At 37.4% G+C, this 18,523-nt stretch overlaps 1 protein-coding gene across 7 annotated transcripts in view; it reads right to left on the bottom strand.

Moving 5' to 3' along the window:
* utrn (utrophin) overlaps positions 1-18,523 on the bottom strand; it is a 180,002-nt gene that overhangs the window by 145,012 nt on the left and 16,467 nt on the right. For all 7 annotated transcript variants that reach the window (XM_023347826.1, XM_023347829.1, XM_023347825.1 and 4 more), the window contains 17 exons: positions 16,227-16,288; positions 15,360-15,452; positions 14,135-14,212; positions 12,696-12,788; positions 12,010-12,182; positions 11,295-11,410; positions 10,154-10,320; positions 5,501-5,728; positions 3,662-3,843; positions 3,215-3,365; positions 2,849-2,968; positions 2,559-2,660; positions 2,135-2,242; positions 1,127-1,306; positions 756-904; positions 542-665; positions 358-445 (listed from right to left, as the gene is read on the bottom strand). In XM_023347826.1, the coding sequence (XP_023203594.1) occupies positions 358-445; positions 542-665; positions 756-904; positions 1,127-1,306; positions 2,135-2,242; positions 2,559-2,660; positions 2,849-2,968; positions 3,215-3,365; positions 3,662-3,843; positions 5,501-5,728; positions 10,154-10,320; positions 11,295-11,410; positions 12,010-12,182; positions 12,696-12,788; positions 14,135-14,212; positions 15,360-15,452; positions 16,227-16,288 (2,214 nt within the window). The remainder of the gene's footprint in view (positions 1-357; positions 446-541; positions 666-755; positions 905-1,126; positions 1,307-2,134; positions 2,243-2,558; positions 2,661-2,848; positions 2,969-3,214; positions 3,366-3,661; positions 3,844-5,500; positions 5,729-10,153; positions 10,321-11,294; positions 11,411-12,009; positions 12,183-12,695; positions 12,789-14,134; positions 14,213-15,359; positions 15,453-16,226; positions 16,289-18,523) is intronic.

The following is an 18,523-nucleotide window of genomic DNA, read 5'->3' as shown; positions in this document are numbered from 1 at the left end:
AACAGACATACACAATTAAAGGGGAAAGGAAATATCTTTGATTAAGTTGGGATTGCTGAACAAAAAGATTATGCAAAAGTTTACATACAGCTTGATCTTTTTTTAGCAATTTACCATCATATAAGTACAAACTTTAACATATTTTATTGGGATTTTATTTCATAACGGGCATATGTATTCGGTCTTTTCATCTATTAATTGAAAATTGTTTTAATGGTAGAAAATGTAAAAAGATACAAACGATATGAATATTTTTGCAAGTCAATGTACAAGCTGAGATCTTTGCACACATTTAAATGGATTGTATTAGAGAATTTATTGTCCGTCAGGAAATACGAAAAGAAATACTTTTCTTACCTCTCTCTAATTGCTCCATCAGGTTGCGTCCTTCTTTCGTTACTTCCCTAACTGTGCTTTCCTTTGCCTTCAGTTGCAATTCCAGCTCCTAAAGTCATAGTTAAACATAATTGATATATTGTCATTAAGGTGCCAATTTAAAATAAAATTACCATAGTTCCTTCATTCAAGTTAAAACTTTTACATTTAGTTTTTCCTGCAGGTCTGGGGCATCAGCTGTGGTTTCAGGAGGCATGGCGCACAGCAGCTGAGCTGACATCTTCCACGTTTGAATCCAGCTTGTTAAGTCAGAGAGCTTATTTTCAAACCTGCATAAAATAAAATGCCTTTATGCTTGCAGGTCTGTTTGTAATTTAGTTTTCATCAATGAAGAGGCAGACTGTGTTTCAAGTTCTTACATTCGTCTGATTTCTGCATCTGTCTCCACCAGTCGTTTTTTAGCAGGAGCAGGTTGAGCCAGCTCCTGATCAAAAGTAGGAGAAGCTGCTGCCTCCATCACTTTTTCCTCCATCTGACTCATTCCAGAATCTGTTACAGCCTCCATTACCTTTAAGTATCAAACAGAAAGAGACACAGAAAATCATCTCTGCATGTTAGTTACTAAAAAACCAAAAACAAACACCAAAGGAAGTATGCAAAGTTTAATGGTACCCCCACTCTTTTGTTTCTATTACTGAAGCTTCTTCAAACTTATAATGAACATCCAGATTTGAGTAGTAGCTTTTTATGTCCATGTTTTCATCATGACAAAATATTTCCAAGTGCACACCTGGAAGGAGCAGTCCTCCAGTTTCTGAACAAGGTTGTCCCATTTGTGAGTCAGCTCCTCTGTGTCGGCCTCAATCTTGGCTCCTGCTTCAGCACTCTGAAGCAGCTGCATCACATCCTGACCTGCATCTGACAGCTTGTCCAGAGTCCTCCTCTTTTTCTCCATGTCCTCTTTTAAAATCTAAAACAATAAAAGTAAAGCTTAACTTTTACTCCAGGATTTCTTGAGAATGTAAAAAGTTCAATCTATTATTTACAGGTGTGAATAAATTAGGACAGCACATGAGTCCTAATATGGATTTTATATCAGTTTAGACAATACTAAAAGAAAAATCTTAAACTTGTGTAAAATGTTGTAAATATAAAAACGTTTCTGGTAAAGAAAATAAATTAGGACAACCCAAATGTGTTCTCACTTAAAATAGCTGAAATTACACACAGGTGCATCACATCAGGATGACGTGATGGAAACATCATTACTTGGCATTTTAAAGCCATTTGCAGCTTACACATATAGTTAGGTGGGCTATTTAGGTAAAAATGGACACCACGGTGAGATTAAATAAAATCCGAGCCCTTTCAAAGAGAAAGTATGAGATGAGTAAGAGATTTAAAGAGGTCTCAAAACAATATAAAAATCTGTCTAAGTGGGGGATGTTCAAGGGAGGTCTGGCCATTCCAAGAAATTCACCCTGAGCGCTGACAGCAGGAGGAAACAAAAAAAACTTGCATCTTGGCTTCAAGATGCATCTCACTAGTGATCCATCCAAAGGCAGAAAGCCTAAATACTGCATATTTTTCTTGTATTTTAATTGCAATTAAATCACTTTCTTTACTCCTTTAAAAACAAGATGGACATCAATATGTGATTTTCTTTAACAGGCAACTGAAAATTTGGGTTGTCCTAATTTTTTACATGATGATAGGGATTTTGGAAATGCAGTACATTAAATTACATTTGAGAGGAAAGTGCCAGATGCATAAAAAATAATTAGTTTTCTCTACGTACTGTTAGTTGTCGCACATTAGCGTTCATTTCACTGGGATCTCTGAAGTTGGAGGTTTGGACTTGATTTAAAGCGTCTTCTTTTTCTGCCAACCACTCTCTAATCAAACTCTGTGAAAAAGAAAAGAAAATCATTTCATTTTCATTTACAAAGCTAGCATTAGAACATTATTATTATAGTTTTTTTTAAGCAACCAAAATGTAAATATTCAGTTTGCCAAAATATTGGAAAACAATAAACTTTCAAAGAGCAAATTCATCAACTTAAATTTATCGTTATTGTCTTAAAGTCAAACTGATTTTTAAAATACAAGCAGAAAGACTTATTGTGTAGCTCATTATGATGTGAATCAATTTTTTTCCTTCTCCAATAAGTTGAAAATAAAAGGAAAGATGACTGAGCGGTATAAAGCAAAATATTGCATACCTGATCTGATAAAAGCTGTTGCCAAACTAAGAAAACTTCTTGCAGCTTATGCCACCTTTCTTCTGTCCAGCGGCAGACAGCTGCCCAGCGCTCACCCAAAGACTAAAAACAAAGAACAAGAATAAATATATTCAGCTTAAATAAAGTCCAAATCAGCTTCAAGCTACTTCTAATATTTGCAGAAATTAAGCAAAATACAAAAACACATGCCTTATCATCTTTGTGCATAAAGATAAGTACATAATATTATTCTGCAGATTATCTCACAAATGTAAAGCATGGTATCTCACTTGTAATTGTTCCTCCAGGACAGCAGTGGCACTCTCACCGCAGTTCTCATCCACCACGACCACCATATGTGTAAGAGAGTTGACCTTTACCTGCTCTGCCTCCAAGTCATTCTGAAGTTCCTGATCAAGAAATTCAAAACTGAGTTAGTGAAGTGATTAACTGTAAATGAAGATAACAGAAAAGTCACCCAGCTTCATAGCTAAAAGTAGGTTGACTAGTCAAAGTTTAGCATCTGATGTTTGTTAAGTGATTGTAGGAGAGGTGTATTTAGAGATAAAGCATCACAAAGATGTTCAGTAAGACTGGAACAACAAGCAAAAGGTAGATATTTTAATTAACATACGGTAAGTTTAATATTTATGTACTTTATGTTTTTCTATGTTTTCCTTGTAAATATCCACATCCTTGGCTGCTGGTTCTGTCTCCATCTTTTTGATTCGCTCCTCTGTTAGTGTCAGCCAATCAGAGAGCTGCTGTAGCTGCTGCTGCTGCAGCTCCATCAGAACCTCGTGGAGTCTGGAAACGAGAACGGAAAAAATTCAGGACAGAAAGGCTAGACATGATTCTTTATACATTAAGCTTAAACTTCTACTGAGTATAAACTTCTACTGAGTATTAGTATTAAGTGTAAACAAGGATGTTTTCTATCTTTAGAAACACTGAAAGCTTCAACTCAAAAGCGACAATGAGAGAAAAATATCTTCCAACAGTCAAATTAGGATTCAGTCATGTGAAACAATTGCAAATGACTGAGACAACAACTGTTTGTTTTGCAACCATGTTTTGCAGCTTTAGTATGTGGATGTTCCCACCTGGCCTGGCGGTCCATGCTGGCCACTCGGAGACTCTCCCAGCGAGAGTTGAGGAGAGTCATCTGCTCTCGAATTTCCTCTTCTTCCTCATCTGTTAAGTTGCCCTGAACAATCAGTTGATTTCCCGCTTGCAGCACATTACCCACGCTGCTCTGATGAGCGGTCAGCTCCATCATAAACCCCTGCATGTAAAGATGGGGAACATTGTTGTAGTACGTTACTAGACAGAGGTTTGTATACGCTCATGAAGGGCACAAGTTATTTGTCATTTGGAGGTTCTAATTATTTATTTGAATAGTTCTTTTTCCATGAGGGAAAAATTTGACAATGACTTGCATGATTGAAACAAGTGAATTTACTTTGAAATTTCTACAAGATACATGTTATCAAAATTAGACATACAGACTCAGATGCACTCACATTCACACTCAAACCCCAATATTTTTGCTAAATGTCCCCTTTCTAACTTTCACCCAAATCACATGCTTTTAGTAGCTTTTACCAACCTTCTAGCGTAATTATACCAATCTATTGGTATAATTTGAAATGATCTATTCATTTCAAAACAAGCTTCAACCATTTGACTCACTCTGTCGTCTTCAAATTAACCCAAATTCGTTTGACCACGAACACCACCTGACAACAAACCATTATCGCTGTCCATTAAGCAAGATTTCAATCTCCATGAACGAAGAGGATACTGATCAACAAGGAAACACCTGTAGCAAATTCAGCAATTTAAAGCTTGAGTGAATTTTTCAGCTGCCCATACAGTCAAGCCAAATGACTGGGGAAATGTTTGGACAAGGGCAGCAAAGATTAACTTTTAAGACTGATGTTTGACAGAGTGAAGGTTAAGTTTTCAACTTAATACTGTAAACTGTCAAGCATGGTGGTAGCAGAATCATGGTGTTTTGCTGCCAGTTGTAATTTTGCATTGAAGAAAGTAGAAAGAAAATAAAGTAAAAAGACAACTTCCCAATTCTCAAATTCAAGTCAATTCAGCACTGAGATGGGTGAAACCTGAACATAAGATGTTCCATCATCCCAGACATGCTAAACTGAAATCTAAACTTAAACTACATCAAAGCTTGGAGAAAGCAGGCTCAACTAATGACTTTACTTCATATCCATTTCTGTAAGATTTCTTCTTGAATGATACCTTCTGAGAACTTTAATTATTGTTTAGTGTCTGCTAGTGGATAGTGTGTAAAAACAAAACTGAAACAAGCAGAATTCATTTTAAGCCACTTGATAAGCCTGGCTGTTAAAGAGGCTTTAGATCTCATTGCTCTGTGTCTCCTAACCAGCTTTCTGCTTTGACCTGGATTCCAGGCATTCAGCTTCACAAACAGTCACATTTCAGCCAAGGGAATCCATTCAAAGCCCCTTCACACACATGCTCAGACACAAACTTTGCAAATACGCCCCCATGTCAAGCAAGCAAGCAAGTCAGCCAGCCAGTCAGCTCTGGGCCGGGAGCCTATGGAGAGTTGTGCTCCATGGCACTCAGTAAAATTCCTGGCATTCCCAACAAGTACAGAGCATGTACTGCTGGTTAGGAGGCATCAGTCTGGCAGATAATGTTGGAAGTGAAGAGTGACAGATATCAACAAAACAGCCAGTGGGTACGTCAAGCATGATATGCACTGCATCTTATATACACAAATCTATATCACAAATCTTTAAACTTCTGTAATTCCGCAGAGCACCTTATTCTAAAGTGTAACCTCAAAGACCATGCTTTATTTTTCTACAGTTTGAAGACATGTTTGCTTCTGCTTGACAAAGAGACAAGAAGCTAAATTACAGTGTTTGAGTCCATCCGAGTTGTCTTACCTCATGTGTGTGGAACTGGTCTTTAACTTCTTCCACATCGTCCGACACCTCATCCTGAATATGCAGTGCATCCTCAGCTGACAGCAGCCAAGTCAAAACCTCCTCCAGAGTTGTCTGGTAGCTGTCGAGGTCCACTTCCACCAGGCTGCCATCCATCTCCCCCTCGGTCTCTGTCAGGGTGCTGGGGGTCTCGGGTCGCGGGCTGCTGCCTGCCTCTTCCTGCACAGTCTGAAATATAGATGTCCAGTTAGGTCCTCATCCAGTTTGTAACATTATAACCTCATAAAAGTTTTCACAACCCTAAAACTTATTCACATTGTGACAGTGCAACCACAGGAAACACATGTGCTATTTTGTGAAGAACCTACAAAGGTTTCGGCCTCTAAATGTGTTAAGCTGTAAACACCAAGTCAAGTTTATCTGTACAGCACATTTAGGCTAAAATGCAGTTCAACGTGCTTTACATAATAAAAACATAAAATAATAACCACTTATGAAACAAGCAACAAACTTAATATTGTGTCAAATCAAATCATCAAGAATAATCATCATCAAATATCAGTGCTCCAGTTATTACAAATCAAAGGAAACTTTAAACTGGTGAGTTTTTAGTCTTGATTTAAGGCTAAATCGAGGCAAATACCATTTAATCACCGTACTTGATTTAAAGTAATTTAGTGTTTTAGCTGTTTTGCAGTTTTTTGCATGTTTGTTCCAGATTAGTGATGCATAAACCTGAATGCTGCTTCTCCATGTTTGGTTCTGGTTCTGAGGATGAACAGCAGACCAGAACCAAAAGACTTGAGTAGTCTGGTAGATTGACATAACAACAACACGTATTTTGGTTCTAAACCATTCTAAACTAACAATAGTATTTTACAATCTGTCTCTGAGCTCCCGAGAGCCAGTTTAAGGACTTTAGAACTGGGGTGATGTGATCTATCTTCCTGTTTTTAATGAGAACGCCAGCAGCAGCATTCTGAATCAGCTGCAGCTGTCTGACTTTTTAGGCAGACCTGTGAAAACACTGTTGCAGTAATGAATGCGACTAAAGACAAATGCATGGATGAGTTTTTCCAAGATCTTTCTGGGACATGCTTTAATCCTAAAAATGATCACCAGACATTTTTTCTTCCATGCCACATTTGACTTCTTTGTGTTGATTCATCACATAAAATCTGGATAAAACACATTTAGGTTTGTAGCTGTAACACAATGAAATGTGAAAAGATTCCTGGGGTACAAATACTTTTGGAAAGAACCAAAATAAACCAATACATCTCAAATATAATGTCTATAAAACACAGTGCACACCCTCCATTCATTATTTCTAACTTTAGTTGCATCTGTGCACATCAGCTGAAGAGATTTAAAATAGAAATAGACATGTAGGAAAGGGTGGTGTAGCCTTGGAGAGCACAAAGTGACCTCTCTGTTGGGTCAAAAAACTGCATGCTTATTATAGGATGCTGTGAGGTCTCCCTAGTACACTGCAAAGGGTTGGTCTACATTTCTGGACTGAATGTGTGCTTCAAAACAATAAAGTATCTAGCAGGCACTAAGATGAGGGTGAATATACAGTCAAGTCAAAGACATGGATGAAAAGGCCGTCTGGCGCGAAACAAGGAGAAAATCCGAAAGAAGGGTTTAAAAATGTGTTGTGTGACGCATACACATAAAATTAAGAAAAGCTTTAGTTCAAATTGCACTTCTCCTAACGGGCAAAATAAAAAATTATCTAATTATAAATTTAAGAGTAGTTATGTCTTTTCCTAGCCATTCAGAGAAAGCATTACTGGTTTACAATTTATTTTTCCTGAAGGGAAGGTCAAAGGAACTCTGCTAATCTGTCTGTAGCTGAACAGGATAAACCCTCAGCAGCAGCAGCAGCAGTCAGCATGCCAAGTCAAACATTACAGAAATCCTTATGGGTGTGTAGAGACTAATACAGCGAAAAGTTAAATGGACCTTTGTTTTGGGGGCTGGAGTTACACAGTGGGCGAAGCTGAGCAGTAAGCTCAGAAAAAGGTCAGGATCTGGAAATATTCAGTGGCCTTTTGGACATTTTGGAATAAAAAACAACAGCATACTGTGCTGATGCTGCTTTAAGAAACAGAAATACAACAAAGGAAGGGACTGAAGAAGGAATCTTAACCATTGCTTTATTTAAAGATGTGCACGGTTGTAAAAGAGCGCTTTATTATCACCAGACGATTTCCTTAACTCTGTCGCTGCCCTCATAAATTCTACAGTTATGATTATGGGTCATATAATGCAATACTACACATCCTTGTTATGTTTTCATTCAACCATATCAAAATATAAAGTGCTTAAGGAATAAATAACAACAAATCCCTTTCCAAAAATCATTGCTGGGGCCTCTAAACATGTCTGCAAATAAAACAAATGGGTCTTTCTTGTTCCTCCAGTCAGTTGCGCTGCCAGTTGCATCACTTCATATGGGTGGAAAAATGTCCCAGGAAAGTAAATCTCATTTTGAACAAATCAGAGTATTATTCAAGAAGACTTTTCCAGAGTCCATTCCAGGGTGTGTTAAGTATTTGCCCACAGGTAATAAAAACCTAAGAGGTGGTTTGGGGATTTTCTGACCAGTAGCTGTGCCGTGGATAAAGTCAAAACAGCTGGCTCAAAAGGGCAAAAAAGTTAACCAATGCAGTCCCTGTTGTCCAGAGATATTTTGGGAGATTTTTAGGAATCTTGTAATCTGTTGTGCACAGATTACAAGTTTAAGAATCAGCAGGAGAGTACATTCAGTGACAAACTAAAGCTCAGCAGCAAGCCGATTTCTACTCTCGCCAATTCATCCCCCTATTTCCTTCCATCCCATTTACAGCTCGATGTTTCCAGTGTACAGCATGGTCTGCTGTGTAACGTCAGAGAAGTGAGTCATGGTTCTGCTCCCAATTTGCCCATGCCTGCTGTGCTTTTCAAAAGCATAGCTGGAGAGAACGGAGGCAGCTGCTTTTTGTTCTTAAAGGTGGGGGTGACTCATTCTATCCAGAAGCACACAAAATACAATAATCCTAATAGCCCTCAAACTACATGTAAACTAAACATTGGAGCTGAAGTAAAAAAATTTTAGTTTGGTTCCACCACACACTAGAGTTTTGGTTTGCTTTGTGAGAATCATTCAGACAGTGAAATGTGAAAATGATTCTGCAACAAGTGTAATGCAACAACCAAAACAGGTTTGACACTTAAAACAACCAGCTTGAGGTGAAAAGGGGTAAAGATTTATAAGATTGTACCCTCTATTTAATTCTTGGATTGAACCATGAATAGATTTTGCTCTTATTTAGCAGCTTAGACTGTGTTGTGACAATAATATGTACACAAGAGAGAAATTAAAACACATGGGGCTGAACAGGAGGAACATGAGTCTGACCTGATCAACATGAGGGGCTGTTGAAGCTCCTTGGAAACTAAACTACATCATTTATGCAAGAAAAAATGTTAAATTATTCAAATTTAATATGATAAACATGTATATTGTAATAACTTATTACATCTTGTTATTGTAATAGCATGACAGTATTTTACACAAACATGTAAGGTTTATTGTAAAAACAATAACATTGCCATGTGATCAAGCTCTGTTCTTGGGGGTTTTTTTTGCAAGAGTGGCTTGGACCAAATCTGCTTCTATTTGCAAAGTTGTGTTTCAGCTGTGGGTCTTTTTCCGTCCATCACAAGTTTCATCCAAAAAAGAACACCTTGAGTTTTTGTGGAAAACAGATGTACTCATGGTCTCTTTGTGAGAAGTTCAGAAGGGCTCCGTCGAGGCACTCTGATTCTATTTTTGCTCTCTACCTTATTTTCCTCAAAGTCGACCAAGTGTGACCGTCAGTGTATCATCTTTTCGGAGTGTAACAGACCCTATCACCTCTTTTCTTTGAATGAGAAACTCCATGCAGACTGATTAATAAGCTTATAACTGACGTTTGCAATATGTTGGTGTGACTTTCACTACATTTTTTTATGTTACTAATAACAAGCAAACAAAAAATGTGCTTGTTTGACCTGCAATGCAGATCTTTATAACAAGTTAAGGAATGGATTGGGTTATCTGATCTAGTAAAGCTTGCAGTCAGCTCACAGCTTGTCAACTGTAGTTTTAATAAGTGTTACCTTAACAAACGTGGTGGTGGCAATCCTTTACTTTCCTTGCTATTAATATTTATGTTTTTCTCAACCAGAAATAGTCTGAGACATACAAAACTTGCTTTTATTAAATAAAGAAGAAAAATATAAGTGCCAACTTTCAGCCAGCTGGCTGTGACTCTATCGCTCATATAGCAAAATACAACATCACAATAAAAGGATTTCACTGTAAACTACAGGAAACATTATAACAAAAAACCAGACAACTTCTTACAACCTCAGTGAACCTTGATGCTTGTAGCAGCCACAATTCTATTCAAAAATCATTTTCTTGCAAATAAATGCATAGACTGAATATTAAAGTCATGTCTTTGTCTGGAATTAGTCTCTGAGGTGTGACTGATGCTGACAACATAGGGAGACAAAATACAGCTGGTTTCCTAACAGGAGTTTGATGCATTAGAGCCCAGAATTAACCACAGGGTAAGAAAAGCTCTTACCCTCCTGTATAATAAAACATTTATATTGTACCTGCTTGCTGAGTCCTGGATTTGAGTCTTCAGCCTCCACTTTGTATTTGCGAGGCAGTGTCTCCACTTCTCTGATAGCCTCCATGCTCACATCTTTGGGAAGCACGGCAAACAGCGACGTAACATACATGATGATGGATTTTTTATCTGGTAACTGCACCGCCACATCTGAGGCAGAGAAATGAGCAGGCCAGAGAAAAAGAAACAGATGGGGAGGCAGAAAAATCAAGATGCCAAGTGAATATTGGAAACAGGAGTTTGGAAAGAGGAGATAAAGAGGTGAAAATTGCATGAGGAAGAAAAAAGGCGTGGGCAGACAGGAATAGTAGTTAAAGGTAACAGGAGGAGATTATATGCAAAGGGACAAAAGCAGGTTGAAACATGTTAAACCACTTAAAAAGGCGTTGATATGTGTGTAGAGAGTCATGATATAAAGTCATTTATACCTGAAATCAGGCAATTCAAATTGTAACAACTTCAAGGCATTAAACTGAGTTTTTTTAGAAGCTGGCAGGAGTTTAAAGCAGTGTTCATCATAACAGAATATGGATCAGGGACTACAAAATAGTTCAGTCTGGGTCTTTTACAAAGAGTTGAAAAAGTATCCATACACTTTGTATAGCCACAAGATTTAACATTTTGTTGGAATGTAAACACAAACTGTGAAAACTGTTTTTCAGCCTTTAATGCATTTCCTTCAATGATTGAGACTGCATTTATATTCATCAGTCTTCCCATCAAAATGAGCTTTTCTCCATATGTAGTATTCTGCATCTAGACTATCTTCTTCCACATGTTGGCTGGCCTCCCTGCATGACTTATGGCAAACTCTGGATTTCTTAATGCTTTATTTAATTAACAGATTTTTTTTGTGCCAATCTTGTGACTTTCCAGACGTCAACATGACAGCTTTAGATGAAGAAATTACAAAAATCCCACAGACTCATTTCACAAATTTGCAATAAATATTTCCATTAATTGTTTTGCCTCCACTATATAATTGTACACTAATTTGTTTTGGTGTATATCATAAAATCCCAATAAAAGACATATGTGGTTGGAATGGAACATAATCTGAAAAACATTAACCGATGTGAATACTTTTGCCAGGAAACATGTGGCACAACAAATAAAAACGGTACCTTCGGGATCCAGGAGCTTCTCTATAGCTAGCTGGTTTTTGGCGAAGGTGAAAGCGTGGTCGAGTCTCTCCACAGGGCTCATTTTGACCACCTGATCCCAGCTGAATGCTTCTGGCCTGAAGATAGGCAGAAAACCAGTAATACAGTCAGAGAATAGGGGGGAAAAAAGCATAAACAGTGACAATGAAAATGGGAACAGTCATTAATAATTTCACATTTTATCAACAGTTTATGTTGTGTACAAAAAAGGCTGATTTCTGGGCAGTGCAGGCAGTGGTAGGGGGAGAGGGGGGGATGAGTGGCTGATGCGGGTGAGGAATGTGTGCTCAGTGATCCAACTAAAGTCTAGGCCCAGGTCTAAACCAACACTGGTCGTTCTCACAGCGCCCAGGCCAGTGTGTGTCACCATTACTAAGGACAAGGGATTACATAAGGGGGAAAACATCCCTGACCCCCTTTAACCCTTTTTTTTCTTTCACATGCAACAGCCCACAGAGAACAAGCAAACAGTGACACAGCAAGCCTAAACAGAACAAGTCGAGCAGCATACATACACACACACACACACACCCTATAGATGCTGACCTGTCACCATGACCTTCTGCAGCTTTTGCAGTACCTTACACCAAAGCTTTACATTTCTGGCATTTTAATAAAGCTTATATATATCCTTTGAAAATATTGTCTATATAACAGGAGTGTTTAGAGTCCGCACCTGAAATGGTGGAGGATTGCGTTCAGGGCCAGTCCGTCACACCAGCTTGTGGTGAAATTCAGCACGTTGACTTCAGAGTATGAGCGCGTGCATTGTCGTACCCAACTTAGCAAAATCTTCTCACTGTTGGTCTGCTGCAGGTTGGACATGACATCCTTCATGATGTCTTTCACCTGCAAATGGAAACAAAGGTCAACTCAAATATTATGAACTCAACAAAAACAAAAGAACTCTAAACATTTTCACATACAATTGATACCCTATGTATGCATTACATACACCATTTGAAAAGAGATTAAATCACACTAAACTTCTTCTGTTATAGGTCAAAACGATATATCCTAAGTAATGTGACTATCATCAATATTGTAAAAATAAATTCACAAGAATAAGTTGCTCAATAGCAAAACTGTCTTCTGTGGTATTAAAACAAACAGAAGAACAATAAAAAAAGCAAGAGAAACCACCTCAGAGAAAAAGCAGCTGTTTATATTTTCAGCAAGTCAAACTGACAAAGCACTGAATGATTAGCATGTTTACTTGGATGAACGCATGTGTGCACTTTGATACAAAATTTCCATCATCGTTTTTTCTGGTCCCTCTGGAACATTGGTGGACGGCGAGTTATTAAAGCAAACACTAATGAGACTGTGTATGCTTGCAGTATGAGTGTGGAAAGTTCTCACCTGCCAGTGAAGAATAATGCTCCAGATGAGGCCTAATGTCAGTTTGTGGTTTCCATCGACAATATCGGTCCCCCCGATGTTTACCAAATCAACCTGCAAAAAGAAAGAAGAGATAATGAGTGTCTTTTGCACAGTAACACTGAAAGTAACATCAAATTATGTATCATGTTTTTTGAGTTGGCAATGCAAATGCATCTACATAAATAATGTTTTCTAGAACTGTATGGTCAGTTATAGCCAAGTATATCTAACCAGTGTATTTTAATTTCATTTCATTTCATTACACCAGCACAACTTCCAAAGTGGGCCTCATCCTATGGGGTGAGGCAAAGAGTATTAAGTTTACATGTAAATATGTCTGAATTTAGAGTCATCAAGTGGGAGAGAAGTTCAAATGTGTCTGGTTGAATTATGAAGTGATTTCTTTACATGTAGAGCAGACATTTGACCCAAATCCTGACTTAATTAGACTAAACTGGATTTTGTCCACACAGAAAGAATTTTGTATTCACAGTACTGAACACATTTATTGGCACCTAGTTCCTCCACTGGAAGAATATAGCATTTTTTCCATATATTAACCCCCAAAAGTTCAATAATCTACATCAGATGTGTTTTCTCTTGTTTTTGTTTTGTTGTTGATGTCCTGTGTTAAGGTTTAAAATTTAATAATAGTATCTAGTTAAAAAAAAACAAATAAATACAAAAATCCTAATCATCTTTGAGGTGTAAATTTAAGAAATGCTTTAATTGCATTTTTTGAAATGATTGTTAGAGGTATGAACAACTGTGCCAGAAGGCAGATATATTTTAAGACCTTTTATAGGTTTCATCAGGATAGAAAATAAAGTCTGGCACAGTTAATGATTTAAAACATAAAAACAACATGAATCCACTTTAGATTTTGGATATTATTGCACAACAACATTTCCTCAGGGAAACTTGTGACCAGCTAACAGTTTCTTTGGCAGCTGCAGGAGAAAACCCAGAAGGGGGCTAACCCTCCAGACTCAACTGCTTCCTATGAGATTGCCCTTCCACTTGGCTCCCACTGTTTAGGTCAAGATATTATGCAGAGAACTATATATAAAAACAAGGAGAGACATTAAAGGAATGATTGATGGGGTGCAGAGGCTTTACTGGCTAACAAAGAAAAACGTCACCCAGCAAAGTTTAAAACAATTTAAATCATTGTCAAGAGAAGGAGTTATTGGATAAAAATTTTAAAAATACATGTAAAAATATATCTGGATTAATTAAAGATCTAATATTTTCTAAAAAATAAAATTCATCACAATTTCCTCTTTCTAAATATAATTTCCTTCTAAGAAACTTTGCCAAATTTTTGACATTTTTTTCACATGATTAAAAAAAACATATCTAAAGGTTTCAGTTTTTGATGATAAATGGTGTCAAGAACAGAAAAACCAAGAACTCACATTATTTTGATGCAGAACCTGCAGCACTTTGTTGACATTGTTGAGGGAGTGCACCCTGGTGGAACCGCGCTCTTTGGTCTGAGAAAGAGGAAATGCAGCTGAAATGAGCCAAAAGCTTATTCACCGTTCACCACCCATAATGAAGGAACAGGAATCAAACGAATACGGACAACAAACATTTCCTACTCTTGTTTATTTTTGCAGTACATTAAATTTTTCATGCTGGTTTCAGGAGGGGGAAACATTCACTAACATTCATCCACCTTAAATAAACAAGTCCTTTCAGGAACAGAATAAATAACAGGAAGTGAAATGCTACATGGAGGAAAACTATGTCATCACTCAGTGTAGCGTGTTACACCGCACATTCATCACACCCATTATCCTATCAGCATTGTCCATGGGCCAACTTATGGAAAGAATGGCTAGATGAACAGCAGCCAACTGCAAATCCCTTTTATGTCTTCACATTCCTCTACCACTCATTAGCACCCAATTATAGCATTAGGATTCCAGTATCAGAGAGACAGAGTGGATATCGATGTGCCATCACATATGGCAAAGAGACAGCTGGCACTAAACATGACTGCAGGTGCAAGAAACATGATACTCTGCTGAAGAAATCAAAGATGGACGGAGGAGGGATAGAATAAAAATAATCATATTTTTTAGTTTCACAAGGATAATGAATGCATTATCTGTTCCTTAAATCACTAATATCTATTTTATATCAATTTTAATTAGCTGCTGAATAACACAATGTGACATACAATAAATAAAAAAATAACCAAGAAATAAATGTATAAGTTGAGTAACATTAATGCCCAAAGAGTGCTTTCTCGGGGCAAGAAGACATTATTTCTAGAAAAATTTGCCGTAGACTGAAATTGTGAACGTTGTGAATCAAATTGATGTAATTCTTAAATTAGCAATGTAACCACAAAAACACCGCATAAAGCATAACAGTATATAAAGGACCCACTGTTCTTCATATGTTTCCCTGCACACCTGGATCAATGGAATGCATTACTTCCTCATCGAGTACTGCAGAAGACTGGATATTACTCATTTAAATCAAGTGTGTGGAGGCAGGCTAACACCTATACAATGGATGGGATGAAAACTACTGACCTAAACAACAAAGATTCTTTTAATAGAAAACAGTGGATGTCAGGAAATATTTTACGGTTTCTTAACATATTTAAGAAACAGTGGACAAACCTACCAGGACAGTTTCTGTGAGACCCTCCAACAGGTCCAGTAGCTTTTTTCCATCTCTCAGGTCTGAAAACAAATCTTTGATGGGGGTCTTTCCTGTCTGAGAAAACAAAGAAAAAGGAACAAGTTAATTAGTTTTAGGCTGAATATGAAATAAAATGAAAGCAAAAAGGAGGCTAGCAAAAACTATGATCTATATGTGATCTCAGGACAGAAAAAACATTTTCCAGCAGGAAATTACTCCTAGTTTGTCAAGACTCGCATCTATCCTGTTTCATAATAGACAAGTGTTTAAACCTACAGCAAATACTGATAAGATCTTACATGAGATGTAATAATTTCTATGCTTATTTATTTGCATAATTAAGCAAAAATACCAAAGTATCAAGCAAAACCAACTGAAACACTACCATTCAGTAAATGGCTTGTTACCTGGAACAAATGGAGCAATTTGACCCAGAGCTTCAAGTGTCAGTGATGAAACTCTAGCAAGTAAGAGTGGATCCATTCTACTGTACTTATAACTGTGCTAAAATCTAAGCTGGACAGCAAATATATATAAAAAAAGAAAATGGTTGGTAGGCACACTAGTGAGCTGAGAAATCCACCAGGCAAAAATTGTGTTTATTCCTCATCACCTGTAACAAAGTTGTTGTGAACATTTAACTATTTAGTCTACTTGTCTGTGAATGGCAGAGCTGCACTGCAGAGATTACAGAGGACAAATGTTCGGATTTAAAAACTAAAATAGCCAGAGGATAGTCACAGCACTGAGGCTGATAGAATTTTTCTGTGTTTGGAGAAAGCAGGTTCGTTATCTATTGTGTTTTAAGAGGAGCAACAAAATCTTTATTGTACCCAGTGCTTCACGTACCTTGGAGAACTGCGCATTTATCCATTTGGTGAATGTTTTCTTCTGTACAGAGTCATGCTCATCTGTAGGGAAAGTTTTTTGGATAGTTAGTTTCCTCAGTCTTGTGAGAGGCAGTTATTTTTTAACTCTACACATTTATTTTTAGGGCCAACTTCACTTCAGGTCAACCCCACCCTCTTCCACTGACACACGGGTGAGTGATGATTGTAACTGGAGGCAATTATGGCTTAGAAGCATCCAGATCAATGTGCCACAAACGTCAGAAAATTACAGGAAACAAATTAAGCTAGAAAAAGAACATTTTGACTATGTGCCCTAAAATGTCAAAGCGTGCACAACCTCAGACGTAAGCCTGACACATCAAACCTACTTGTTTGTGTGCACACACCCGTACCCATTTATACTGTTCCAATAGTCAGACTGTACACATATTTTACATTCTCTTCCCACTCGACTCCCTCCTTCACTGCTCCTCCTTTATTCTGAGACGTGGCTCTCCAATAAGGCCTCATTGTGTTTCGGGCTCAGGGTCAGCTGCTTTGATGAGACCGAGCGATGGCTGGCGTGTGTAATAGATCAGAGCAGCTTGGCTACACCACAGAAAAGTCAATTAAGTGACAAAGATACCAAGTTTATTTTCTTTCTCATGCGTTTCAATAGTGCACCTAAAGAGTATGAAAAAATAAAATCAGTACTGTCAATTAATGTGCCCTTGTCATTACTCAAACACCCCAGGTAGCGATTTATACAATACACAAAAATAATAATCTTAATAATGGCATAATAATTCAAGTTTGCCCTCTCAAAGTCCAATAAACTTTAACTTTGTAAAGAACACCCCCCCTCTGGAACTGGAAGATATTCTAAACATCCAAAATAAAACACAAAAACCAGAAATAATACATAAAACGAAAATAAAAACCACACACAACTGAAACCATAAATAAAATAGATTATGATGTCTGTAAAAAAAAAAATGCCTTTCAAAAAAATATCAATGGAAATTGTCAAGCTCATTTTAATTTGTCATGCAATTAATCAAATAACTGCTTATCGTGACAGGCTCAACTCTGAGTGAGGAGTAATCTACTTCTGGCAGATGCCACAAGCTGCTGCAAACAATAGAAAGGAATCTAACTTTTAGCTGGATGTTTGCAAATATTCAAGATGGTTTGTTTGTTTTATTGCTTGTTTGTTTTCAGATTTCATGAGTTAACGTGACATTTATGGTAAAATTAGTGACTTTAGAAAAAATTTATTTTGCTGCAGGCTTCATTCTTATTGAATTGCTTTAACCCTTTAATAAAACTTTTTTTGCACATGCCTAGCTCCAACCTTGGGTAATGTTACACAACTGTTGGCCACATAAGTTTTACAAAGTATCAGCTGTAGGAGTAGCAATCAGTGCGACACTGGTGAACAATTCTTTAACACGGCATCCCCACATGATGGCAGGTTATGTTTTCTGAGGCTTTCTAGAAAAATTTACCAGGATATAAATTTAGGAAAACACTTTCCCTAGCAGTTTGTAGATCAGGATGAACTGGAAAAAAGGTTTAAAGGTCAAACTCATCAGGGCTCACAGTGACCACCTCCTTTATTTGAAGTGTTTAAAGTGTGTTTGCAGTCGCTGGCTGGGTGAAACGGATATAAAAACAAGAATGTAACAGATGGAGAGGCCAGAGAAGGATGGGTGACAAAGTGAGGAAACGGAAAGAGATTTATTTTGTCAGGTTCCAGATGGCTTCCGACTTTTCCAATGGAGACAGCTTTACCTCCATGATACTGAGAGAGTTGTATCACCACAAATCGACATCCATATCTCAGGAGATGTCAGGAACAATAAGCAGAACAATCAGATAGGGGGGGGGGAAGAAAAACAGGAAGTACTAATGTCTGCGGGTTGTCTAGTTTTGCAATCCGTCTTTTAAAGTAGTTCCGAAAGAAAAACAATAAAACCCAAAAATTATGCATTTGCAAAACAAAAAGTATCGATGTTACAGCTAGATTATAGCTTTGGTGATATTGTTTGGGTTGCTGTGACTGATGCAAGCAAAACTATGGCAGAAAAAAAGGATAGAAAACAAGAATAAAGGGAGAACTTGTCAGCATACGCTTAAAATGCACTAAAAATTGGATGGTGAACAGAATAGGACACTTTTCAGCTTGATAAGCTGAAGAAGAAATCTTATCAGATAAGATAATTTTGAAAAATGCTTACTTATAATTTACAGCCAAAACATTCACTCAAACCAGTCTGGATATTTACAATACTTTTTCCAACAGAGCAAGCATGA

This window comes from Xiphophorus maculatus, chromosome 15, assembly GCF_002775205.1.
Source record: "Xiphophorus maculatus strain JP 163 A chromosome 15, X_maculatus-5.0-male, whole genome shotgun sequence".
In the NCBI taxonomy this organism is placed as follows: domain Eukaryota; kingdom Metazoa; phylum Chordata; class Actinopteri; order Cyprinodontiformes; family Poeciliidae; genus Xiphophorus; species Xiphophorus maculatus.
The sequence above is the reverse complement of the archived record's forward strand: the minus strand, read 5'-3'. Positions and strand labels throughout refer to the sequence as shown.